The 27,038-nt window shown below is 39.6% G+C and overlaps 1 protein-coding gene across 1 annotated transcript in view; it reads right to left on the bottom strand.

Moving 5' to 3' along the window:
• Window positions 1-589: 589 nt before the first annotated feature.
• Window positions 590-27,038, bottom strand: part of baz2bb (bromodomain adjacent to zinc finger domain, 2Bb) — a 53,617-nt gene continuing 27,168 nt past the window's right edge. Inside the window, exons 3-40 of the mRNA XM_083921155.1 lie at window positions 25,604-25,765; window positions 21,623-21,805; window positions 20,821-20,952; window positions 20,480-20,673; window positions 20,130-20,348; window positions 19,520-19,809; window positions 19,223-19,379; window positions 18,531-18,592; window positions 17,977-18,428; window positions 17,553-17,822; window positions 16,316-16,376; window positions 14,928-15,036; window positions 14,636-14,737; window positions 14,114-14,324; window positions 13,582-13,674; window positions 13,436-13,497; window positions 13,088-13,153; window positions 12,161-12,226; window positions 11,766-11,810; window positions 11,465-11,497; window positions 9,992-10,057; window positions 9,637-9,777; window positions 8,849-9,103; window positions 8,062-8,285; window positions 7,586-7,660; window positions 7,207-7,444; window positions 7,057-7,119; window positions 6,815-6,959; window positions 6,073-6,710; window positions 5,664-5,916; window positions 5,344-5,499; window positions 5,016-5,170; window positions 4,629-4,834; window positions 3,726-3,861; window positions 3,126-3,272; window positions 2,679-2,968; window positions 2,370-2,513; window positions 590-1,692 (exon numbers count right to left, since the gene is read on the bottom strand). Of these exons, the coding sequence (XP_083777281.1) occupies window positions 1,545-1,692; window positions 2,370-2,513; window positions 2,679-2,968; window positions 3,126-3,272; window positions 3,726-3,861; window positions 4,629-4,834; window positions 5,016-5,170; window positions 5,344-5,499; window positions 5,664-5,916; window positions 6,073-6,710; window positions 6,815-6,959; window positions 7,057-7,119; window positions 7,207-7,444; window positions 7,586-7,660; window positions 8,062-8,285; window positions 8,849-9,103; window positions 9,637-9,777; window positions 9,992-10,057; window positions 11,465-11,497; window positions 11,766-11,810; window positions 12,161-12,226; window positions 13,088-13,153; window positions 13,436-13,497; window positions 13,582-13,674; window positions 14,114-14,324; window positions 14,636-14,737; window positions 14,928-15,036; window positions 16,316-16,376; window positions 17,553-17,822; window positions 17,977-18,428; window positions 18,531-18,592; window positions 19,223-19,379; window positions 19,520-19,809; window positions 20,130-20,348; window positions 20,480-20,673; window positions 20,821-20,952; window positions 21,623-21,805; window positions 25,604-25,763 (6,447 nt within the window). The 5' untranslated portion in view covers window positions 25,764-25,765 and the 3' untranslated portion in view covers window positions 590-1,544. The remainder of the gene's footprint in view (window positions 1,693-2,369; window positions 2,514-2,678; window positions 2,969-3,125; window positions 3,273-3,725; window positions 3,862-4,628; window positions 4,835-5,015; window positions 5,171-5,343; window positions 5,500-5,663; window positions 5,917-6,072; window positions 6,711-6,814; window positions 6,960-7,056; window positions 7,120-7,206; window positions 7,445-7,585; window positions 7,661-8,061; window positions 8,286-8,848; window positions 9,104-9,636; window positions 9,778-9,991; window positions 10,058-11,464; window positions 11,498-11,765; window positions 11,811-12,160; window positions 12,227-13,087; window positions 13,154-13,435; window positions 13,498-13,581; window positions 13,675-14,113; window positions 14,325-14,635; window positions 14,738-14,927; window positions 15,037-16,315; window positions 16,377-17,552; window positions 17,823-17,976; window positions 18,429-18,530; window positions 18,593-19,222; window positions 19,380-19,519; window positions 19,810-20,129; window positions 20,349-20,479; window positions 20,674-20,820; window positions 20,953-21,622; window positions 21,806-25,603; window positions 25,766-27,038) is intronic.

Genomic DNA, 27,038 nt, shown 5'->3' on the forward strand with positions numbered 1-27,038 from the left:
AGCACATTTGTGCCCAGAAAAGATGGAAATTCCGCCTTGATAATAAATATATTTCAACTAATCTTATCACTTTGACTTTGATCTAATAATTGCAACTTTCATCGTGTAGTTTTCACTTTTTAATCTCATTATGATTTAACATGGGGATATATTTATTATAAAGGCTCAGTCTTATTTTCTTTTGTTTACTGGTGAAATGGGATTCCATATATTTGGCAATAACCATTGTTCATGTGATAGCTGTGACATTAATGTAGTGGAATAGAAGTATAATGCAAAAAATATGGAAAAGTACAAGTGCCCCGAATGTATTTTGTCACATTCCACTGGATAATATTAAACAGAGCATTCACTCCATATCAGATCATTTTACTATGACATGTAAGTGTTAAACCAATATCAACCAAATAAAAATATTTCAAATTAATTCCATGATTTAGACATTGCAATTGTAAAACATAGGGAAGATAGTGAGGTGTAACAGTGTAATTTTGAAAAACAGGTTTATTTGATCTGTGCCACACACCCACTATTCAAAAGTAATATTCCCACAAATGCTGCTACTCATTTCACAATATTCATGATAAAATACAGTTACTTCAAGTCTTCTGACTTCAGCTGTCTTGAGATGCCTCTGGTGGACCGTGACACTGTCTGACTCCCAGCTGGATTAAAGCCCACGTCGGCCACAGGATGTCTGACAAGCCTCTGGCTGGAGGAAACGCTTGGAGATGAAACACACTATATGCACCACATCGAACCCTTTTTACAGGCGGATCTCTAAGAGGTTTATATTTTGTGTAAGGGTTTCCTACGGTATATTGTGCAGGAAACACTGAAAATAGAAGAGAAACACACTCCTCCATTCACTGTTTAGAGGTCAGAGGTCAGGCACTACAATACTGAGACCACAGCGTTTTGAGTGGATATTCAGCACGGGCAGAGTACAGTATAAGACATATGAAGGGCTACAATCATCCTTTAGCATTAACGATATTTTAACAAGACTGCACTGTATGTACACTCTATACATGTTAGAAATACGACTTGTAAATAGTGACATTGATACCTCCTTGTATTTCACACAATTAACTTTCAGATTAACAGTAGTACTGCTGGCACCCTACAGTCAAAAAGCTGTAAACAATTTTTTTTTTAAAGCTGTGTGCCATTTCCTGCTATTTCTTAGAAAAGACTGACTATAACATAAATACTTGAGAAAATAAATACATACATACATACATATAAACTGAACTTAAGTACTGCTGATAAAACAAGCCATAGGCCTATGTGGAAATCTTTAATTCCCAAATAATATATATTCCAAGAGTCAGTGTATGTTGATAAAGAAAAGAGTATTGCACTTTGAGATATGAATCCATGAAGTGTGTTTTCTCAGCAGGAGAATTGGTCCTTTTAACATTGCACTTCAGTGTTATAACTTGTTTATTGATTTGGATTTAGTGAAGAGAAGGACTCCAACACCAAGGCTGAGGTTTGATATGTAGAGAGTAGTGTAAAAAAAAGTCCACACTGCAGTTAGTTTAGTCCAGCAGTTCAGTCCATTGCTTGTCAAAAAATCTTCTCATGCTGTGGCCCGCACGTCCAATTTCTGAATCGTCTTCGTTAAATTTTTCACAGTTATCAAAAACCAGGTTCACGTCAACGATGAAAGTTTCCAAATTCGAGTACCTGTAATGGTTAGAAAAGGGCTTTATTTTCATGCATATGTAGAGGGAAAATTATTTTTATAGTCTTTAAAACCAACAATGACATTTACTGTACATACACACTAATCTTCCACTATTGTCCCAAATTTTTCATATTCTGTTTGGATATTCTGAATAATGTCTTCTTATGAATACAGCATTTTCTCAGTAAGACGTGCAATATGCAATATTTGGACATGTATACAGCACGTTCAGAATATGCTTCTCAGTTTGCGACAGTTTACATCCTCTTGCATGTTTACGGCAATGGCTGTTGTACATAAACCAGCCTAAAGTTTGCCAGGCTGGGGTTGAGATACATGCCAAAACAACAGCACACATTTCTGGTGGAAAGAAGAAACACACCTTCTTTTAAATATTATGAAGGACTTAAATATCAACAGTTTTTTTAAATATGTGCAAACATCACAATGCCAAGTTTTTCAAGAAAATGACTGGTCGTGCAAACACGGCCTCTTTCTTTTCAAACAAGTCACAACCACCTGTGGAAAAGAATTCTACTTTGCACTGCTGCACTTAAACGGGAAAATCAGCGCCATGTAAATAGCTTAGTAGGAATATTGTGTTTTTTTAAGTAAGGGAATAAAAATAAACATTTTTTGCATGTAAATGTAGTCACTGGGACAGTAATACACATACTGGTTGTTGGCGAGCTTTTCTCTGATGGTGGAGAAGTCCATGGGCTTTTTGATAACCTTCCTGTATCCAGGGACCGATTTCTGGTTGACGGGCTTGAGGAAGGGCCAGGCGTCCTGATGGGCCTCCAGCTCAGCCAGCAGCATTCTGGAGAGTGAAAATATCATTTGCTATAATTCCAATCTAGTTTCACTTGTTAAGAGAACATTTTTGAAACCATCAGATTAAGGACCTTTAAGGTTTTTTTAAGAACAATGAAATGAGGTAAAGTAAATGCTGCTTTACATGCAGTAAGTATGTGGTCATACGTACCGGCATGTTGCCAGCCCATTTGTGTTGTTGTCTTTGGCCGTTTTGGCTTTTTTCACACAAGAGACAGGACTGTCACTCCCGGCCTGGGAGTTAGACGGGCTGTCGTCTACTCTCCTCTTTCTGAACTCCTTGGTACCTTTCTTTGGCACGCTGTTACTGCTGGCAGCCTCCTCTTTGATGAGCTCTCCTACCACAGATGGCTTACTGTTTCGTTTTACCTCGCTGCCTTTCTTCCCTCCTCCAGCTGTTCGGCTCTGTTGCTTCCTACTCCGGGGGGATTGACCACTCTCCTGAAAAACAGAACACACAGCGGACTGGTTAAGACACTAAAAACATATCTTATTCAAATCAATTCATTGGATGTGTATATGCGATAGAGCTATGTTATCTTTTAACAATTAGATCAACTGTAATAGTGGAATAAACACTAGGGGCATGCTGGTGTACCTTTGCTACACAAGTGGGACAAAACCAGTCTCCGTCAGGTACTGTAGTGATCTTGGGTTTCTGGCAGTAAGTGTGGCAGCCTTTGTCACAGCCATCACAGAGTAAGAGCAGTTCTTCATTATCACCCTTATGACACAGCTGGCAGTGCTGGAAACACCAAATATATGTAGTTGTAAAATTCAAACTGAAATACATCAAAATGAAACCTAGTGATTTATGCAACTAAGGCATATTGAATGGTGTTGATTTGTTGCTGATTTGTGCTATTATCTGAGAAGGCTGTTGCCTGGTAATGATGAAATGTAAATTGATGCTGCTATTACACCTTTCTGTCACATTTTGCCTAAAAACACATGGAACACAAGCTTTTCAGATTCATTGTTTTATCTTTGATTGCTTTCAAGAGGCTAATATACTTGATTAACTAATCATTTATAGAGTAGTATTAACATTTCATATTAAGTGAAATGGAATGAGAAGCCGTACAGGTCGATCTTCACAAAGAACGACATCTTTAGTGAGAATTATAAATTGGTGTTTCAATTTATGCATGATGAAACGATATCTGTGATTATGAGACAGTGGGAGTGTGTCACTAACCACTTTCATGATGGATCGTTCCCAGGCAATGGATTTCTGCAGCTGCTGAATGCAGAGTGACAGCTGAGCTGAGCTGCGGACTTCACCGAGGGCTTTACGCCACAACCTCATCCCTGGTGCCACCTCTTCCTCACTGCTTTGAGGTCACAGAAATTGAGACTGCAGCGTAACTGTACAGCAACCATGTATACAGTCTGCAACATTATCACACTGAATGATAACAGCCATTACACCTTTGTATAAAGGGATAGTTCAGATGTTTTGAAGTGGGGTCTTATGAGGTACTCATCCACAGTCCGTGTATTACCTCCAGTAGATTATGGTCGGCACATCCCCAGTTTGGAGAAGCAGGCACAGAAGCTAAGAAACATACTGCTGTGGATGTAGGCTGCAGCTAAATGTATTTTAGCCACTTAAAAAGGCCAGCCTGTGTGTTCCTCTACCGCTGCCTCGTTCAGTTAGTTAGTTTGTGTTACTGTGTAACTAACAAAAATAACAATCAAACTAGTCGATTGAGGCAGTGGTAGACCAGCAGGTTTTGTGTTCTTTGAGGTAAAGTTACTGTTTTCGCCAATGGAGTCTAGTGGCTTTGAGGAGAGAATAGATAACAACCTCAGTTCCCCCAGAATAAACCTTATTAGGACTGTTTGACGGCAAGGTAAATTGATGAAAATATTCTAAATATAGCGTACACTTAATTTATTTTATCGGTGGGCCTTTTTTGGCTGCCACCATCCACAGTAGTACACTTCTTAGCTTCCCTGCCTATCCTTCTCCCTGCTTCTCCAAACTGTAAGGGTTAAGAATCTCTAAAATGAGTGTGAGATGAACCATCACCAATAGAGAATGGTTCAGGAGCAGGTACAGTGACATTATCCAGTCTGATCAGAAAAGGTCTCCTACCTTCGCTCGATGTTCCTCTCCAGCTCTGCCAGCCTGATGACAGCTATATCAAGGGGATTGTCGGGCTGTCGCACAACATTGCCAGGAAGTTCCTCCTGGCTGGTTTCTTTCTGTCCTTTCTTCTCTGGAGCAGGGGAAGATAAGAGCTTTTGCTCATGATACACCAGGTCCTCCCTCTCTGACTGGGGCTCAGGATGCATCCAGCCCTGAGGGAGACATCATCACATTTGATGACACAGTAATTAACATCAAAGAGAAAGTGAGAACACGGGACAAGGATAAGCATATATAGGATAATTACTCATGAAAATAATTTTGGGTAAAATCAGTGGTTTATTATCTATAGGAGTACAAAGATGAAAGAGCAGTACACTCATTTGTATATACCTTGACCTGTAGGCCAGCAGAGATGACTTTCCTCTCCAGACCCTCGACCTGCTGCAGAAGGCTTATGTCCACTTCCATAGCCTGCTCCTCAACACACCAACTCTCCACTGTCTCTTCACTCACCTCCCGCTTCTCCAGCTCTGCCACATCAATTGCTGCCACGACAGATAAATACAAAAATTAAAACTAATGTCTCCTGAAAGTAGCTTTATTACATTTAAAATCATAATTGAAAATACAATGTGATTAAATGCCCAGCCCTATTTTTTATATCACTGCATGTCTGTTGACTCTTGACATAAAGAAATCAGAAGAAATATGGACCAACCATCTTTGCTGTTGGCACAGAGTTGGGTTGTATACTCCATATGTTTCTGGATCTGTTTCTGTAAGGCCTTTTCTCTGATGCCTCGGCTATGGAGGGCCTTGACCAGACTGTGCAGCTCCTCCATGTCTGCCACCCTCCACCAACCACGCAGCATCTCTGCCAACACACACATTCACAAATTTAAAAATGTCTGTCACAACATTGTTTAATTTTTTAGCAACATGGAGAAGTTGTTTAATTGACTTACAGTCTGTTTGGGCAGTTAATATCCTTGGTCCCGCATATTTGACTTGTGCGTAATGGCAGTAAGCCATTCTTACCTTTGGGGATAGGCTGAGGCCTGGGGTAGTCCTGGGTCTTAGCCACTTCCACAGCAGGGAATGGGGCACAATCGGACTTGTCACTCAGGGGCTCCTGGGTCTCACCCTTGGTGCCGTTACCCTCTGCATGCTGGGAGGCCAGATCTAGCATGTGGGGTAGAGAAGTACCAGAGAAGGGCATGCTGGGACTAGTCGCTGCGTTGGACATGTCGCACCATGCCAGTCTGCTTTGATGAAAGCCAGACTTTACTTGCTGAGGGGAAAAAATACACACTTAATTTTGATCATAGAGCACTTTCGCATACATAATGTATATATGGCAGTGCAGTGGTAGTACTTAAAAGTGTCCAACTTGTGTTTTAAAAAAGCACAACTTGATCTGAAATAATTGAGATTATTATCAACTAACCTGAAGGACAGACGGCTGCATGTTATTGATCCCAGCAGGAGCACTGGAACTGGCTGAAGCTTGGGGATTAGGGGAGAGGGAGGAGGGGGATTTGGCGCTGATGCTCTGTAGTGGAGAGGAGGAAGCTGGAGGGCTGGAGCTGGAGGTGAACGAGGACTCGTCGCAAGGAGAGCGAGGTAAGAGGCTAAACCACTGGTTGCTTTTTTCCAACAGTATCTTGGAGAGCTGGTCATCATGAAGCATAGACTGGGGGCTGCAGTTTATCCAGGGGCTACTTCTGAGCAGAGACGGCACTGAAGTATCCACTTTATCTATCAGTCCCTGCTGAGTAGTGGCTGTCTGAGAGGTGGGATATGATGGATAAGATGCAGTGGTAGGGACTTCAGCAGGATGACTGTTGTGAGAATTGATGTCTGAATCTTGAGCCATTTTGGCTACTTCAAGAAGTTTGCTGAGCTTAGAGAAGGAGCCAGGTTTCTGGAGGAAGAGATTGAGACTGTCTTTGTCCTGCTGGCTTTCTGGGGTGGTTGTATCGCCATCTGTGCTCTGCGCTGAGCTGGAGTCCACTGGCTTATTTGTCTCTACCTGCTGCTCTTCTTTTACCCTGATCACGTGATCTTTCTCCTCCTCTTCATAACCTGAGTAACATGAAAAGGTAACATCAGCTCAGACAAAGTGCACAGACATTTTCTTTGTTTTACATAGTGACAAAGGTGAACAAAATCTTGGTTTTGGTTTGCACCTTCACCGCTCTCCATGCCTTCCACAAAGATGCCACTACATTGCGGGAGGACCCAGTAACGTCTCCTGTAGCGGTCCTGTCCAATCGTCATGGAGCGCAGTGAGTGAGATGAGTCAAATAACCTCTGTCGGATCAGACTCTGTTGCTAAAGAGACAGAGATCAAATCAGCTTGAACTATGACGTATTAAATTCATTAATGAGCTGATCCTGAGGGAAAAAAATCTCATCAGGTTTAATTTACCTTGTATGTTTTCTCTATTTGTTTCTCCAGCTCCTCCATGCTGGCTGAGTGTACACTGTCGTCCTAGATGAAATGATCTCATTAGTGTGAGGCCAATGGACCGGCTGACATTTACAATAATAAACTCTAATTTAAGCCGCTGTCGTGGACCTCCTCTTCACATATCTCTGCATTCTTTACCTTCTTTCCTCCAGATTCTTCTTCCTCATCGTCATCGTCATCGTCTCCTTGGTCTTCACTGTCGTCATCCTCATCCTCTTCCTCCTCGCTGTCCCCTTCTTTCCTCTTACATTTGTTTCTGGCAGCGGCGATGACAAAGGTGTTGCTGTTCTCTCCCCCCACACTACTGTCTCTCTTTCCGGTCTTCTTGGCGTGGATGCTTCTCAGTCTTTGAAGACAAAAATAGACAAAAATAGCCCGTTTGTAGAGTACACGATCATGTGCAATTCAGACTTTGTTTCAGCATCATGAGTTAATTCAGAAAATCTTCAGGTGCAAGCACAGAGTCTTAGATGATGCATATACTCACTTGCGAAGTTTTCCCTCGACAACCCACTTATCCCTTCTCAGGTTGGTTATGTGATCTATGTTTTTGTCGATCTCACTGCAAAGTATCAGACAATATTTACAGAGATGTTTCTGTGACCTGCTTTGCATCAGTGTGCACCAAATGGGTTTCAAAGTGTTACCAGTACTACTAAAAAAATGTATGATACGTAGTTTGATGCGACATTGTAAAACTGTCCATCAGACCACAATTTGTTTTATTCATTTTGTTACTTCTTTTATTACATTGAAATTAAAGCCAATAATTTCCACACTCAGGCACAGAGATTAACTTGTTTGCTTCAGGCACATAAGGAACTCTTGTTTATACAGACTTAGAATGACCAGAATGTATTTAAGTGGGAAGTTAATTAACATTATTGCCCTACAAAACATTGCTTTGTTTGTTATATAGCAAAATTGAAGACAAAAGCTGTCAGAAGGACACATGACCCTCACCTGATCACAGCCTTGCTACAGCAGAGTTCATTAACCAGGAATGCGAACATGGAGGCCTTCTGTGAGGGGCTGTGCGCCTGAAACGCTTTGGTCCTGAGACTGAGGGCCAGAGCCGCCAGCTCTGTCTGCTCACAGTGACCTTCCATGTAGATCTGCAGGATCTCAGACACGTTGTCTCGGTTGATCCCCACATTAGTCAGGTGGTCCCCCAAGGCAGTCTTATTCTGAGAGGAATAGGGTGTTTCAAAAAAGGAGTTTAGTGGCAAGCAATGCTTGTTTTTTTTTTTAACCAATTAAGTTAAGACCAGAACTGTTATTTTACACATGAGAGCAATATAGTTGAAGGTATAGCCCATAAGAGCCAAATGAGATTAAACACTGTCTTTTTGAGTTATTATCTCTTGTTACGTAAAGTAAGCAATGTTAAGTGCTTAAGTGTCACATTTAGGATGTGCAGAATATTATGATACATGATGTTTTAGTTGACTCTAAAATGTGCTTGTATGCACATCTCACTAAATATACACTCAGCCCGAGACAGCATCTTAATAGGAAAAAAAAATAATAAAAAAAAAAATAAAAAAATATATATATATAATGTTTTGCACATAGTGCTGCATGAGTTACAGAAGCAATAACAATCATTAACTAAAGCAGTAAAAAGTGACATCTGTACAATAGTTAGTACTATTAGCACTGAAACAATACATTTTATGGGCAAGTAGTAGGTGTGTGCTTCAGGTATCTGCAGAATCATTTGAATCTTTTACAATTCAACAACACTCACCTTGTGACCTGCAGGTATTCCAGGATCACACAGAGCTGCAGAGAGCATGTTCACCAGCAAGTCCTGCACTTTGCCCATACTGTCACCAGCGTTGAGCAAGCCCTCTTGAAGATCACTTAGGTTGAGCATGTTTGGATTCATGTCTATCCTCAGGACCTTCCCAAAGCTACGCAGAAACTGCAGCACCATCAGGCAGTTGGAGAAGGTACTTCCTGGTAAGACCAGACCAGGAATCCGGGACAACTCTGGAAGTGGCTGGAGAGAAATAAAAATGAATATATAAAATACGTTATAATTATCACCTCTCAGCTATTTGTATCTAGTTCCTGTACACAACAAATTCCCATTAAGGCAATTAAAAATCAGCCTGTTTAAGACCAAGATTGTTACATTTTTGGTGTCTAGTTTGTCCGTAAAGTCTTACAAAGACTTATCAGTAATACTCTGGTTTGTGTTATGACACCAGTAGCCACATGATGGCAGTATTTTGACCTACACCTGCTTTCTTTTTTAATCAATTCCAGATGCTTTTAGTGATATTACACATCTATTTTGGGTGATCTGATAGTAAAACAATGAAACCATAAAATCTGTCATAGCATTTCTAATCGTCATGCCTATAGCTCCTACAGTGATTATACTGATGGATTTCCATGTCAAAAACTCCCCTATGATGGTGGAAAATCCAATCTTTTCCACACACATCTACTCCACAAATGGAGACTATCCATGGCGACATACAAAGACTCTCCGTTTCATCTGCCAGCAGCTCCACACTGTGTGAATACCTTATGATCTACTAAACACATGTCTTCGTTTGGTTTCTTCAGCTCCTTTGCTTTCTCCAGTTCAAGTCTTCTGAGTTCCAGTTTCCTCTCCTTGTTCAACCGTTTCTCATCCTTCTTCTCTTTCTTCAGACGCTCTTTCTCCTACAGCCAAGAGAAAGTATTATTTACCCCGCTGCAGATTATTGTGCTCAGAATTACAGACTACACACAAACTATGACCTCAATTACCATAGTGTTGAATCACCAAAAAAATGTAATAACTAAGGGGAAGAAAACACAATAAAACCGTTTAGCAGAATACAGGAGGGGAAATGATCAGAAACAAGGGCATGTGATCAGATCAGGTCTTACCCACCTCTGCCTTCTTACGGGCCTCAACAGCCTTCATGAGCATCATGTGCTGCCTGCGTCTTTCCCTCTCCTGGAAGAGCACAGACACATTTTATTTTCTAATCACAGTTGCTACTACTTTATTTTTGAAGAGAAAAGTGCTCATATATGCATTACACAATATGAACCCGGGTACATGCACAGTGAAAGAAGAAACACAGATCACCATTTGTCACAATAATCATACAAAATGTTGCACATTGCACTGAAGTCAAACACACAGTTAGACCAAACGGAACACAATGATTGACGAAAAGCTATATTGCGGGTAGTGATGCACACACAAAGCAGAAGCTCAAAGTTAGAAACAGCCATTACGAATCTGAGCATGTCGGCAGGAAGGCAGACTGAAAGTTAAAGGCCACAAGGTTTAGAACTACAGTATAAGCAGAAAATATTAGATGTCACAGGGACAAGCAAAGCACAGAACTTATAATTGACGGATTAATGTCCTCGTATTAAACTATCCTGGAGATTCAATTTAAATGATTATATTGTCTGAAGGTCCGATATGATCATTTTCATGTTCATACTTGTATTTTGGGTTTCTACTAGAACATGTTTACATGCTTTAATATTAAAGATCGACATTATTTGTTATACTATCTATCTTAATATAAATGTATTCAACCTCTGTCTGAAATGCTCCGTTTAAGCGCATGTCTCTTTAAGCCCCCCTCCTGAAAAAGCTCAGTCTGCTCTGATTGGACAGCATTTCTGGTTCTTCAACAGCTGCAGTGACTGTAACGGCAATGTAGCACCACTTGCTACATATATACAGTATAGTTGGTAACATAACAAGTCCTGACGACTCGTTTAAAAAGGCAAAGTTTCTGAATACTAGCTATGTGCATGTCTCTATGAATGGAGCGTTTAGTTACTTTAGCAGTATATATATAGCTTTATAATAAAAAATACATGGTATCTCACATTTTACACTATGGGACTTTAGCTCTTTATGTGAATACTAAACTATGGCAACCATCTATGCCATCATTGCCTCCCTTAAAGTTAAGATACATTTTGTGAGAATAATGAGGCAAATTGACAACCATAATGAAACATTAATAAAAACAATAATTCTGTTTCCATTAACTCAGTGATGTACATCACTTACAAAGTTGCACCTAAATTTAATCAATCCAACAGAAAAACAATGCAATAGGCAGTTGGTATTCTTTCAGACTTTCAAAGTGCTTTGCATCCTGTTATATTTTCTTTGGAGATAAGGCCTTTTTTAACATTCTGCCCAGATAATGGATGTGTTTCCTTCGAAAGACAAATAGCGCAGACGTATTCAGTGCACCGTTCTGGAAAAGCCATGCAGAAGGGTCTAGTATGACTGCAGCCACAGCTACACTTTACGCATTGCTATGATAGCAACCATTTATCACAACACGTTCACAATATGTTGTTAAATGTACAGAAACAAACATACCCATACCATATCTAGTCTATGCCTCTCCAACTCCTGGTAGAGAGAGTTGGCAAAGTATTAAGAAATAGAAAATCACACAAGAAAATCAATGCAAGAAAAATCCAACCTATGGTGAGCTGAACAAAAATACACCAAAGAACCCCAAAGCATAATTCAACAGGATATATTGTACAAAATTATTCAAATAGGCTACTGAAAATGATCATTAGTTAAATATAGCAACACATTCAGTTTTATCACAGAGTAAAAATGCTTTGGTACAATATAATTTGGTTGTGGATAATAAAGAACAAATACCAACCTGGTGCTTCAGTATGACAGATTGCAGTCTTCGTAACTCCTTCTCCTTTGAGAAAAAAGTAATGAGAAACCAAAGCATACATGCTAATTTACATATTACCAAAAGGTGTACAGATATTGGACATCATGCTAAAGTTAAAGGCCTATGGACTTCATTACATGTGCAGAACAGGAGGAGATGATCCAACCTCTTTTTCTCATAGTGATTAACCAGGGCAAAGGAAATCTATTAAGCACTGACAAGCACCAAAGTGGAAAAAAAAAATTACACTGCAGATGAGTAGGGGCAAAAGATTGGGAGTCGGGTGCATGTGGGACATTAGGGGCAGCTGAACAAGTGAGCTAGCTGACATGTTTTAAAAGGGAACAGGTTACAATCACACTATGTTCACTCACCTTGTTTCGCTTCTCAGCCTCCAATATTTTGGCATTGGCTGTGTCTTCTTTCTTCTTTCTTTTCGCCTGTACGTGCAAAGGTCATACAACAGAGGTTATAGATAGACTATTTAAAACGATAAGTGCAGAAACTCATGAATAAAAAAATGAATTAGGATCATTTTCTTAATTCAAACCATCAAGTTAATATTATAAAATGACAAAGGAAATTATCTTAAATGTAGAAAATTACATATACATCTGGTTTGTAAAAAACAATAAATTAAGTGCTCTAATTCATTATTAATATATTATGTTTAAGTTTGTATGTGTTTGCTAGATTGCTTTTCTTCTATCTGGATAATGCCATCAACGGAAATTTTTTGCAGAAAGCTTAATAGAGCCAGTGGTACACAGATAAAGTCACATCTACCATATTGAAAACTTGAGCAATGAGATGATTATTTCCCCCTATTAAAGCTGAGAGACAAAATGGCTGCAGTTATTATGAAACACCAGCAGGCAGTGAGAATAAATTAAGCAAAACTTCTATCAGTAATTATAGCCACAACGAAATCCTGTTAAGAGCTGCTTGCCAAGCGTGTCAACTGAAATTTGATTTACAAAAGCTAAAATACTTCACAGCTTATATTAGTGAGAGAATGCAAAATAGGTATTTCACCTAGCCATGGTAAACTCTGGGCCACCTCTTACTTAATGAAATACTGTATTTTGTACTAAGCCCCATCCATGGTCTGAGGAGATTTTCATATTCAATGGCGCTTTTGCAAAAAAACAATTAGGCATTAGTCACAAGTACTCACTAGATGTGACTTAAAGTGGGACCACATAATTTAGGAATGGCCTTTGGTTGGGTTTTTAAAAAATCCTATCAACAGCAGAGGGGAAGTGTTTTAGAATGTTTCTGCAATAACTTTCAGGACGAACCTCGAGAATTTGCTGTGCACGTAGTTCTTTTTCCATACGAATTTGCTGAATGCGCTTGATCTTCTCCTGGTAAAAGGATGAGGGCAAGATCAAATGAATTAACTGTTAAGTCATGCATGTTATAGGGTGGTGGTGGGGGTTGGGGTGGAGGTGGGGTTGAAGAAGTACAGATGAGGGAAGGGCAACATTTAGAAGGATAGCAACAGCCTTGTAGAATTTCGAAAGCAATTCAACTGTGCTAAAAACCATTTTCAACTTGGAGCACACAAACTGTAAATATGAACAGAGCTACTGCAGTTGAAGCTTTGCATGGAAAATTAAATAATGCATGCAAAGGAAAGTCCTTACTTGCTGTTTAAGAACCTTCGTCTGCTCTCTCTTTTTCCGCCTCTCCTCTGCAGCTATCATTGCTAGAAGACACAAACAAATCAGCCTTGCACACAACATTATGATGTAGTGTTAGAGAAGAGTGTGACTTCAGACTAGCTGTTTACCTTGTTGCCTCCTTGCCTCCTTGGCCGCTTGTGCCATGGCCTGCTTCTCAAGTTTCCTCATCATTTTGATTTGAGCTGCCTGTCGAGCTATTTCTGCAACATGATGAAATATGTTACTGAAATCACAGACCCTATAAGACACTGAAACGAAAAAGTGACTGGCTTATTCTCTTACAATTCACTCTCTTTACAACCTCCAGAGGAGGTTTTTAAAACAAGCTACTGTGTTTATGTGCTACAATGACAATATGGCCTATTGAGAAATGTTTCCTATGTGTGATTAGATAGTTGACAATGATGCTGTTATTAACCTTTAAATAGCTAGGAGACTCATTTGAAGCTGAGCTGGAAATATAATGAAGAGATCACTTTATCAAACAGTTGGCCAACTATCCTTACAAAAAATGAAAGATAAGATAAAGATAGAAGATAAATGAAAGTGAAAATAACTGATACAATATAAAGTCAATGGTGATTAATGGCTGATTTTCTCTTGACCAGGTGCCACAGATAGTTTTCTAAGTAAACTGACCTTGAGCCTCCAGTTTGCGTAGCAGCTTTGCATCACTGACATCGTGAAAGTTATTTTCACCAATGTTAAGAAGATTGGACTTCCACTGTTTAGCCCCAGGGCCATCACCTATTGGCTGGCGCTCGGACTGTGGGCAACGGCTGCGCCTCCCATCCATCGCAATTATACTGGGAGCAATTTCATCCTCTGCCAGCAAGAACCACTGTAAACCCTGAGATATCATATAGAGAAGAAAGACAGAATAAAAACCAACAATTCTATTCTTGCACACAGTGTATGAATTCAAATACTTTCTATGAGCCATGCTTAATGTTTAATTTAAACTTTCAAGGATTTCAAGGACCCATGGTAACCATGTCAAGGTAGATGTGGATCACATGACCACAATATTAAAATTAAATATATATACTAAATAGAAACGTTTCCATCTATTATTAAATGACATATTTTTATGGTTATAAATGTTGACAACCATCAATTATTAAAAGAAATAAGAAAGACGAAAGAAGTTGAAACATTTACCTCTGGACCTTCTCTGGCTTCATAGAAATCCCCAACTTTAATTTTTGTACTGAAGCTGAAATTCTCCCGTGAGATTTCAGTTATTCCATTCCTGAGTAAGTACTGCAGACAAAGAATAATGCATATTAATTAAAACAGTTAATTTAAGCTATGTTAACTGGACACCACAAAAGTCATCATTCCCCATCTGAGGTCAATTACATAATGTTATACTGAGCATGTGCAAGCATTTAATGCTATAAATCTACTTTCAATAAAATAGAGGTAGCTCTATTACACATTGTAGACTTACCTTCATTACATCGGGATACTGACGCAGCTTCTTCCCACACGGAGCAAAGTAAGCCACCTCTCCTTGCAGACGACCTGCAACAGTCCTGATTCGGGTCTCTCTCTGCCACCTGAGGAACAAAGAAATTGCAAAAGTAGTACATTCAAGGCGTTTTTCTTATTTATCAAGTCAGACATATCATCCTCTTGTTCACAACAGCAAGCAGACAAGGAGATAAACTATGTAAATCATGTCTGTACAGCTGTAGCCTGTGGCCTTGTCGTCCTCTGACCCTTCGAGCACTCACACTTCTAAATGGCCATGCGCCAAATGGGGCTACACCTCAGTTCCCATGAGCTCCGCTGGAGAGCAGCCATGGCTTTCACACATGACATGTAGGCAGTTATCCCACACAGAGCAGGGGCTGATATACAGTTGTATGGCCTCTGTTTCTTGTTAACCTGATGATGAAAAACATCCCTAAAAGATGAAAGGCGCTCTGATCCAAGGCTGCAGAATTTGTGGGCAGGGAGCTGCTAATGTTGTATGTCTGTGTTGAGGCTGGATGCAATTAACCCCTTGATGCTGAAGTGCTGGGCCTCATTTCATTTCCTGCCTACTGCTCAAGAGTGGGTTTTTATTTTAATTCCCCTAAAAGGTTGGCTAGGATGTTTTTTTTGTGGTCTACTCCTACTTAGCTCTTGATGGAGACCTCACTGTTCTCAAATCAGGAACTCTAGTGGTACTTTTTACAGTAACAATTACAGTCTTTACCCTGGGAAAATTGTCTGCGTTTCTCATGGCAGGTTGCACATGAAACAATGACGTGGATGCGGGAGACACACATGCAGACAGCGGAACGCAGCCTATTTACTAACATTAAGAAGAAAAAATAAGAGACATAATAAATTAAATGAATAGAACTTACACACAATACATATATATATATATATATATATATATATATATATATATATATATAAACTTAAGCGATTTCAATGACCGATGTCTATTTATGTCTATTTTTCAAGACCTTAATGTTTTCCCTCAAATTCACAAACTTTAAAGGATTTCGAGGACCTGTTACTTATTTTTCATACTGAGGTGACTATGTCAACAGTTTCTTGATCCTAAATAGTTTTACTAAAACACAATTCATCGTCTGTTGTATGTGGCAAACCCGGATATGATAATATTTGCCATAGGTGATCATGTGTCTTCTGCTCCACAAAGTTAAGATGACCACAGATGACCTTTCAGGAAAGGTCACTTGTCAGCCTTCATTGAGCTGACATTTTACACAGCAACTGCATGAACACAAGGAATGCAGAAAGTATAACAGGACAAAATGAACATGGTCAGACCTTTATGTGTTTCTTTTAATATGAAGTGAATGCACAACATCTCACCCGAACTCAAGAGGCAACCGCAGAACCCTTTCATCCGTTACTCTCCTCCTCTTCCCTGATCCTAGAAAACAGGAGAAATGACTCAGCACTTTTAGTTTTTAATTAATCATTTTTTGAATCGTGTCCCACCACTATTTTCCGCTTAATGTGTCTGAATATACCTCTATTCACACGAGTCACCCCCCCCTGAAAACGCCGTCAGTTTTGATTGGTCAGCGTTTCCGGGATTAATGGCACTGTAGTGGCACTTTCTACATATATATATTGTATAGTTGTGATATGACAACCCTATACAAGTCCTGATGGCGCATTTAAATACAGTTTCTGAATAGGGAATATGAACATTTGTCTTTGGATTGAGTGTTTTGATACTTTCACAGTATTTATATAACACCTCAACATTGTTAATAAGATTAACTATTTTGTTTGTTGTGTTCATGTTTATAAGTGTATTTGACTCTATGTGTGTGGACCCCAGTAAGAATAGCCAGTCAGTGCTTATGAGGATTCTAAAAAAAAGGTAAGACATTGACATCGCACTTTTTACAACATGGAGCCTTTAAATTACCATACAGGTCAATAACATTTGTACGGCAACATCAAATAATAGCAAACAATGCTCCTCCTCCACATTTTGAGAAGAGAAGTGTAAATCACAGTAACAGTAACGTTTACAGCAACAAACCTTACCACTTCCATGTCAGTTCAGTGGTTGTAGTATTGGTTGTGTAAAATACACAATTAAATTCCTTATTTTATAAATATTAATGTTTATGAATATTTCTTTAAGATCATACCGCTGTGACATGATTCTTCAAATGGAAAAAGAAATGAATGCTTTTCCATTATGGCAAGTCAGAATCCAGCTCTGTTAGTACTGTAATATGGTCCGTGACTCATCCATTATCAGATGTTTAAAGTGTCTGCCTGGGTTATTAGAGCAAAAGCTGCTGGGGACCATCAAAACAATGACATCATTGTCGTCATTTTAACCTGGAACTACTGACAGTTATACATCATCGTTTTCAAACTGGAAAAATAAGCGCCCTTTTTCCCCTGATAGCTTGGAGAGTCTGAATAAGCAAAGTGAGAGGAGGAAAAATAAGTAACATGCTGTCATCTGGATGAGTAACACTTTCCTGCAGCCTAAGTCACACATTAAATCATCTAAATTAGATTGTAAACTGTAGCTGTGCTTTAGGTTACGGATGTTTTTAAGAAAACACAGATTTGTTACCTGGCAATGTGGCAAAACTGAAGGATGGCGATAGGGTGCTAGGGTTACTCAATGCCCCAGAGCTGGTCACTGTGGTGGAGGGGGGGTTGATGATCTGCAGGTTCAGCAGGGAGCAGTTGGCTAAGGGGTTCGAGGACTTGTGAGTAGACAAGGACGCTTTCGAGACTTTCAGGGAAGTCCTTTCTGCGTCGCTGTCTGCTTCTGCCTCACCACACTCCTTCATATCCTCCTCAGAGCCATCAGAGTCACTATCCAGATTGCTGTCTGACACTGCAGTGGATTCCAGCGTGACACAGTGAAAAAGAATCATATCTTAAATAGCATTCTTCTGACAACCAAACTTCATGTTAAATATTATCTCTGCAATAACATGTTGTCAATGGCATTTCTTTATTCAATTAAAGAAAGGTCTGTTTAATCTGACCTGAAAGGCTGCTGCTAGAATCTTCATCGTCAATATCATCTTCATCGTCTTCATCAAAGTAATTTCCTAAAGAGTCATCTGAGTCTCTGCTGCTATGCATATCAGACTCACTGCTTCTGACTGAGACTACAGGTGGACAGGGTGCAGTGGTTTTAGAGACGCTCTTTACTGCACACAGAGACTTGGGAGTATTAGTCTTTCTCGGTCTGTGAGCACGACCTGATGAGGCTGAAGATTTAAGCGGGGAAGCAGAGCTGCCTGGCATCTCCTTAGTGCCAGTGCTCAGGTTGATAGGCATAGGATAGGGAGGGCTGGTGGCTACCAGGAGGGGCTTGCTACTGGGGTTGCTGCTCTGGCTGCGAGGTTTAGTGATGAGGGCCAAAGGGGCGTCCTGAACTGCGCCTTGCATCGCTCCATTAAGGTGGTGGTTCAGGAACAGATTGGTGTCAGTGCTGTGTGAAAGAGACAGTAAATGACTGCTCAATGTATCGGACGAATGTTAATGCTGTGTCAGCAACAGTGAAGAGGATGCAGAATTTTTGTGACTTTTATACCAGTTCTGGCTCTTCGGTCGCAGAGAAAAGACTTGCTTCAACGAGTCCTTGGAGTGGAGGGGCTTCAACAGTAGAAATTAAAAAGAAGCAAGAAACAAAGAAAAAAGAAAGTAATTACACAAACTGTCACTCACATTACATTACTGTGGGCTGTGAATGAAGGAATGTAAGGTGTAATAAGAGACAGGGACAATGAAAAGCCTGTCAGCTACAGTAAAGCAAAAAAAGGATGGCGTACAAAATATTTTCCCATTTTTTGGCTTAGTGCCATTGTGCGACGAGCTGTCATGTTGTATTTGCTGCTATTGTCATACTCAATCAAAAGCCTGTATTTTAATGTACCACCATCATATGAATTAAAACCCTCTTGTTACAGACGGCTACAGTACATTTCCCTTCTTTTCAAAATAGTGACAATAACAGAGTCCTTTAAAAGAGGCAGATTTCTCTTCTGCTGATAACAAACATCCCAAAGCAACACAGAGCTAATTGCTTGTCAATGTTGTGAAGTATTTCCAATAATGCTAAATGCACTGTCACTTCTTGTCATGTAGTGGTCAGAATTATGTGCAATATAATGAAAGCCTTGACTTCATTATAGTAATTTGTTTGGTCTTTTTTTTCCTTATCTTACCAGACACAAAGAGAAAATGTTCTGAAATTCAGCAATGTGAATGACACGTATAACTCACCGGTTTCATTTTAAAACTGTTCAAGTATAAGGATCTTTCATCCGAAAGGTTTCCACTGCTTTCCTTCATGCCATCAACTAAATGGGTGTGCTTCAGAGAGGGTATCAGGAATTTGGGTTTATGTGGAGGCTTTTGTGAGGCTAACAGCGTTGGTGGTCTGGGTAAAGAAGAGAGGGAAGAGAGAGACTTTGGTGAGAGAGCATCAGCTTTAGGAACGGAGAAGACAGTGCTATTCTTTGGTGAGATGGATGTAAGTGGATAGGTAAGTTGTAGAAAGAGAAGAGAATGGATGAGGACCTGGAAGGCAGAAGAGAGGCGTCCCTGTGGGACGTTCCTAGGGGACTGTTGCCAGCTGCCGACCCTGTGGCCTGGATGACACTGATGTGCTGCTGGCCTTTCTCCTCTGCAGTCTTGGAGCTCTGGAGGAACTGCGCTGCAGACTGTGACAGACTAGAGGGATGGGAAGTGGACTGCAGGCGGAACAGAGAAGTCAAAGGAACAGTGTTGTGATGACTGTCTCGTGTTGTATTTCCATCGACAGTGCCAGGTCTCTTCTTTTTACTCTCAGAAGTGTTCTGTGTCAGCCGCTGAGTAGGAGGATGAGGAAAAAGACAGCATGTCATGTCAGCTCCTACTGAGAGAGCACCACATTGGCAGCTCTGTCAGCTAGCACATACATCCAGTTTGCTGCCCACAACCATGACTGCTTTTGACAAACCAACTAACATTTACTGAACAGAGAGCAAATTGGTTGGACATAAACCTTACAAAAGAACTTTTTTACCAGACATTTTTATCATCTGTACAGTGCCAGTACAATATTCTAAAAAAAAAAAAAATGATGTCCACTGATTTTCAAGACTGATGCAGCTGAATATTTAAACACCACTAGTTTCGAGACCCTTACCTTGACTTTCCTTTTCACCAGACTGTCTTTTTCTGATTCAGAGTCCTCACTGTCATTGCTCTGATCATCCTCATCTTCATCATTATCGTCATCGTCCTCCTCCTCCTCCATGTCATCAGGATCACTGATGCTCCCCTCACCATCACTGGAGCTATCCGACAAAGATCCAGATTGGCTGCCACTCATGCTGGAGGTCTCTAGTGGTCTTTTGTTGGGTTTCTAAATCATAATGAAAGTCGACATGTTTTAATCGAGTAAAACAGGAGAAAGGGTGCCAACAACAACATAAAAGCGAAATGAGTTTTCATGCTGTGTACTGTGATCGAGTACTTTAGCAAAAACGTTATTACCTTTTCCTTTGTTTTAAGTATGATCTTCTGGTGCAGTTGGCGCATGTCCGGGCTGCTCTTTTTACTGTAACTACTGTTGACTTTAGTTTTCTCAGTGTTTCCCATTGTTGGAAATGAACTGGTGTTCACAGCAGAGTTTCCAGTGGGGGAAGAAGCACTCCTACCATTCACTGTTCCAGTTATGCCTACAGGAACTGCTTAGACAATACATCCCACAAGTTTTACATTAGTATTTCACTGTTATACAAAAATATGTTTAAGGAATCATTCTTTGTAGAGCCATTTCGCTTTAAACCAATACAACATGTACGACCTTAGGCAGGAGCTGGCTCTTTTTTTACCTGAGGTACGTGACTGCAAGTGAATGGGATCGTGGCTTTTGAAGGTTGATGCAAACACAGGATGCAGACCCAGAAGAGGAGGGAAGAAGGCTGCTGCTGCTCTGGTATGTGCCTCAGATGGCCGCCACCAATCTGAAGTGAGGGAAGATACCATACAGTTACACTAGATATGCAGAGAATCCAATCTACCAATGTTATAAGAGCATGTTTTATCCAACATGTCAAGAGCACTCAATCACTCAGTTCAAAATCTAGTTTTGGATTTCACAGACTCTGATTTTATTCCTTTATATTGATCACAGATACACTGGTACTATTTGTCTTTTTCGCTGTCTCAACTCACTAAAATGCATTTACCCCCTACTGGGACCCCTGTGTGGGTCAGAATAGAAGAGATTTGGTGTCGCCTTCTTCTGTGGAGGCTTCAGTTACACAAACAGACAGGCCAGTTCCTTCTCCTAGTACTGACTTTTGCCAGAGATTCCTGGAAGATGGCAGATCAACTAACAAAATCAGACGTATATTATCAAGTAGGTCTTCCATATGGTATAAGCTGAAAATGTAAATAAATAAGAAGAGTTTTTGTTCTGGGATAAAAGGATTAGGGCTGGTATTTTGACTCTTGATGATGTTATGGGAGATGTTGGATTGAAAGCCACTGACAAAATTAAAAAATAAATATAAATTGAGTAACTAAAATTGAGGTTTCTGCTAATCTGATATTGCACTGAATGCGGTCGCATTTAATGAACATGGCAAATACATAATGTTGTACAGTACAAAAAAACATTGCATTTCCTACCTGGAAAAGTACCAAACTGGGAGTGAGCAGCCAAGGCCGACAAACCAAGACTTCCTAGGCCTCCAAACTCAGAGCGGCCTGAACTTGATGTGTAGAGCCCAAAAGCTGGATGGCCGACTAAAGGAAAACCATTGGCACTGCCAGACATATTTAAACGTTCACCCCCCGTTAACTGCAGAAGACCTGGAGAACAAATGACACAGTTCGAAGAACACTTAAAACTAAATCTAGTTATTTACATATTAATTTAACGATTATTCATGGTATCTACAAACACAGTCTATCCAAATATATTCTGTTTACAGATACAGCACATGTACAGTACACTCCACAATGGATTTAACACATCATGGTTTAATTATACATTTTAAGACAAATCAATTGTATATAATAGAAGATACCACGAAGAATCTCTTAAGACAATAGTTTATAACTGAAGCTAAAGCTGTGAATTCAGGGTGATCTGTTCAAAATTGCTTCAGCAAATAAGACACAGGCGTCTGGTGAATCTGAGAATCTTTTCATAGTGATGATCATGAATGATTCAGGGTCTGAAACCCTCACTCATATTGAGAAACTGAATAAGTGTTTTGTTATTTTCTGAGAACTAACGTCTTATTTCAAATGTTACGAAGAAGAGGAGCAAGCGTGTGTGGCTGCCCAGCATCTTTGTTCAGAGCACTCCAACTTTTTTGTATGGCGACTGAGTGCTTCAGTTGAAAAACTCTGAACTTGTTAGAAATGCATTAGTGTCGTCACTGTCACTCCTTCAAAAGGCAAACAATCATATAGTATATGGGGCATGACTTGTCACCTTGTTATCCAAGAAAATGGAGGAGAAGATTTGTTTACGTCTGTCTCTCCTGAGCTCTATGTGTCACACAGAAGCTATCCCCACCAAGAGAGTAAAGCCTGTTTTGGGAACTGAGCTGAATGTTGCTGGTGAGTGTTGTCAAGATAAGGAATGGTTCCACTTGAAAACCTGTAACCAATTGGAATCGAGAACTGGAATCACATGCTTCTGAACCTTTTTAATTCCCATTATCAATGCTGGAATGTTTTTCTAACCGTTGCACATTGCAGGACAATGAGATCAAACTCGTGTCTATGCTGCTGGGAACTTGCAACAAGAAGTTATCACAGCGGAGAGGAAGAAAGGGTCCGTAGTGCGGTGTTACATTAGCGCCATGCAGGCAAGAGGATTTTTCTATTATTGTTTCTATATTGTGCTGAGACTCAGATAATAAAACAGTTCTGTTAATGCTGATAACCTGTGTAGGCCTATTTTTCCCCGCACAGAAAATTGATCAGGAATTAATAAGGGAATCAAAAAATAATCAGACCAATAAGTTATAGTAGAGACAGACGACATTATCAGCCAGTATTGGCCTATCATAGACATATCGGTATCTATCGCTACCTACCAGTATCAGCGTACATGAAATATATATTATATGAAAACCTTTTTACAGAACATAATGTGCAGAAAATTACTCTCGGGGTAATTTTCCCATTCATTTTATATTTATTTATTCTTTATTTAAATGGTCAGCAATTGACTTATACTGAACATACAGTACTGATTTTTATTAAGCTATTTATTCTTTATTTTTCCAGTGCAATAATGGTTTTAATAGTACAATTTAACTGATGTTAAACCCCTCGAACCCCTAAAAACTACACTTTTTTTTTTTTCAAATAATATTAAGAGTCTGCTATGGTTTCAGCCTTGGTTTGAATGTTCTCCTGCTGTACTGGCACTGTTCACAAACTTTTTTCAAATAACCAGGTCAAGGCTTTTCTGAGATTTCAATATGGAATCAGATGGTTATTTTTACTGGGTCAAATTCAGTAGGAGGTGCTGCATAAACATTGCCAGATATCAGACAGAACTGTCCACTAGACCAGTGGTTCCCAACCTTTTTCTTAAGGGACCCATATTTTTACCATTGTAAACTTTGGTGACCCCCCCCCCCCCCCCATGAAAATAAAAAATAAAATAAGGAACATCATAACTTCTTTTATATGAAATACTCTATATTTCAGTTATTTAATAACAGCATGGGACAATGAGGAGAACCTGTGTATGATTACAACATATTTCTTCAGAACTTTTTCTTTAACATATTTAAATATACTTCCTGCTTAAATGAATTTGAAAAACAGCTTCAGAACTTGTACTTTTAAAAGTACAAGTTCTTCTTTTTCAAATTAATTTAAGTAGGTAACATATTGAAATATAATAAAGAAAATTAATTATTATAAAATTAAAAATATACATTCTGCTCTAATTGTATCCATTGCTTCTATGAAGCCAAACTCAGTATAACTTTCTTGGTAGCCCCTCTTTTTCTTTTTGACATTTTCCGCAGTCTCCTCTACCTGACGCTTCGCCATCTCTCCCTTAGCTCTGCTGCACGTGAGGCGTTCAAGTCACACACGCTCTGTTCCTTGTGATATCGGCCTATAACTTATTATTTTATCTAAAATTTGAACTATCCGAACAAATGTTTAATGTGGCTCTTGGATTTAGTTGATTTTGTCACATATATGAATTAAATGCTTAGCCTACTCATTTATTTAACATTTTAATTACATTCAAATTATTAAACCCCTTAAAATCAAGAGGGCTTCGCGACCCCCCCCTAGATCTTTGACGCCCCCCTTGGGGGGTCGGGACCCCCAGGTTGGGAACCACTGCACTAGACTACACTTGGTCAACTCGGTGGAGTTGGTGGATTCAAAGGTCTGGACCCAGGCAAGCATAAACATGTTTCATAGATACACTCAACTAGTTAAAGCAATTTCAAAGCTTTTAAGAGTATGAGGCTTGAGTATAATCCTATTCAAAGGGGTGTTACCATCACTGGCTGTGTGGTATCTGTCTTCTACTTCACACAAGGGGATAAAAAAAATCTCTTAAAAGAACTCAATTTACTTGATAATCATAAGAGCCATGTGACTACACTTTAGCATTTAGCGTTCAGTCCAAAATAAATTATCTGGGAAATTTCTGTGCACGTTTGGTGTGGGGGTCTGGAAATGAATAATTTATAAGAATGTCTCTAATGTGTTCTTCATTGTGATAGCACAACAACAACTAAAGAAAAAATACTTTTTGGGGCATCTTATCATGAAGGGGGAAAAAAAATCACAAACCACGGTATGTAAATTTGCACATTATTTTGTGGTCAGGGGTAATCTGACAGCTTATGCATCACTGCTTCTCAATGCATAATGGCTCTGACCACAATTAGTATTCAGAGAAAACAAGAGGATGTTGGCGGCTGCATGCACACTGTGAGGCTGACAGACGTGTCAAATCACACAGGATAAACTGGAGCTAAAAGGTTGTCAAAAGACATTCACAAGGGCATACAAAGCTTTTTAATTGTGGGCATTCATTAATTCAAATGCCTTTTCAGTCCGAATAAAATTGTCTAACATGTTAGGACTGGGAGAAGGTGTCTTAAGCCCTTAGTGTTGCACAATTTTAATTTAGTGTGTGTTTTACACACAAGTTAGTTGGATATCACCTCCAAATAGATTTGCCTCTTCTTAATTGTTTTCTCCCAAAAGTTTATGCGGAAGTGCAAAAAGATTGTAAAGTCACTCAAAATGGTGCATTCATTTACATTCATTAAATGCTTGTGAATTCAAGGCTGTTTTGTTTGTGGCTATTATGAAGCACTGCACGTGAACCTTAACTGATTTAAAATAATTAATCAGCCTTGTCCAAAATGTGGGCAGAAAGTAAAAATAAAATAACACATAAAAACAATTAACTTTGAGTCATATTTTATCCTTTGCCCATCTAAGTAATGTGTGTGTGTGTGTGTGTGTGTGTGTGTGTGTGTGTGTGTGTGTGTGTGTGTGTGTGTGTGTGTGTGTGTGTGTGTGTGTGTGTGTGTGTGTGTGTGTGTGTGTGTGTGTGTGTGTGTGTGTGTGTGTGTGTGCGTGCGTGCGTGCGTGCGTCTGTACCACAAGTGGTGAGAGGGGAGCTTGCTGCAGGGCTTGGGGCCGGGCTGCACTTTTTGGAGGGTGTCTGGGGTGGAGCAGGGGAGGAGCTGGCTGAAGACGAGGCCATATGAAGGGAGGATGGGGCCGAGGGTGGAGAGGCCAGCCGCTCTCCAAACTCCATATCTGTCAAACACAATCCAGTCAACACTTATCAGAGATGCAGGAGAAGAAAAGAAGGGGAGGAAAAATGCCACACACCCCACTGAGACTTAGTTTCTCTTTGACACACATCTGAATTACCGTCAAAATAATACTGGAATTCAACACCTGACGGTTTAATGTCGGCTTATAATTCAATGGTATTATAACAGATTTGGGTTATTGTATTGTGGTTAGTGCTGAAAGGATTTGTCAAAGAAAATTATTTTTATTTTAAAACAATTTTAAATTGTTTAGGTCATTTATCAAGCACACATGCCAAACGTGTTGTTTTAAGCTTCTTAAATGTTGTGTTGTTAAACGATGTGCTGCGGCGGTGGCTGCTGCTGCTGCTGCTGCTGCTGCTAGTTCAAAATGAGCAATTTGAAGGCGTTACCTTGGATTCTGGGGAAAATGTGAAGCACTTTTAACTGTTTTCTGAGATTTTTATTGCGTAAATGTATAGATTAGCTGTATAATAAAATAAAAAATCAACAATAATCGTTAGTTGCAGCCCTAGATATAATATTACTATTTAACTTTTTGACAGAACTCTGATGTCTAATTCAAAGTCGAAGTCAAAGTCAGCTTTATTGTCAATTCTGCAATATGTGCCTGACATACAGAGGAATCGAAAATATGTTTCTCTCTGACTAACTATTCTAGTTACATTGCAATTAAACATCAATTTTGGAGATTTGTTGTACACATTTCGAAAGTTTGTAAAGTATAATAGCGGAACACAGAACATCGTGATGAACATCAACATGATGGTTTCATGTCTGATTTTGCATTCAGTTGCCTTAATACGAGACATATACAGTACAATAAATACAAATACAGTGTGCAAGGTGCTGGTGACTTGTTCAAATCAAATTTCTTCACAGCTCTTTAATGTAAAACAATCTCATGAAATAAGCCAATCTGCGGCCTCTCAGGAACACATTTTAATATTCTTCCACAACCTTTACAGCAAGTCCATACCATAATAAATAAACAGGAGCTGTAATCAGTCTCTACCATTTTCCCTAATGACTCTCACACCACTGTTGTTCTGCCCTTCATCCAAATCATGCCACAGATATTTAAGTACTACTGTGTTCTTTAATCAGCACCACATTTCCTGGATTTTCCATTATTTATGCCACTTCACAACCCCGATCACAAAAGCCCACATCTGAAATCCTCTTTAGCGCACGTTTCCAGGTTGTGTTTTACAGCCTGCCTTTGTTATAGTATTGTACATTACACCAACGGT

The sequence above is a fragment of the Echiichthys vipera genome, assembly GCF_963691815.1.
Source record: "Echiichthys vipera genome assembly, chromosome: 10".
Taxonomy (NCBI): Eukaryota; Metazoa; Chordata; class Actinopteri; order Perciformes; family Trachinidae; genus Echiichthys; species Echiichthys vipera.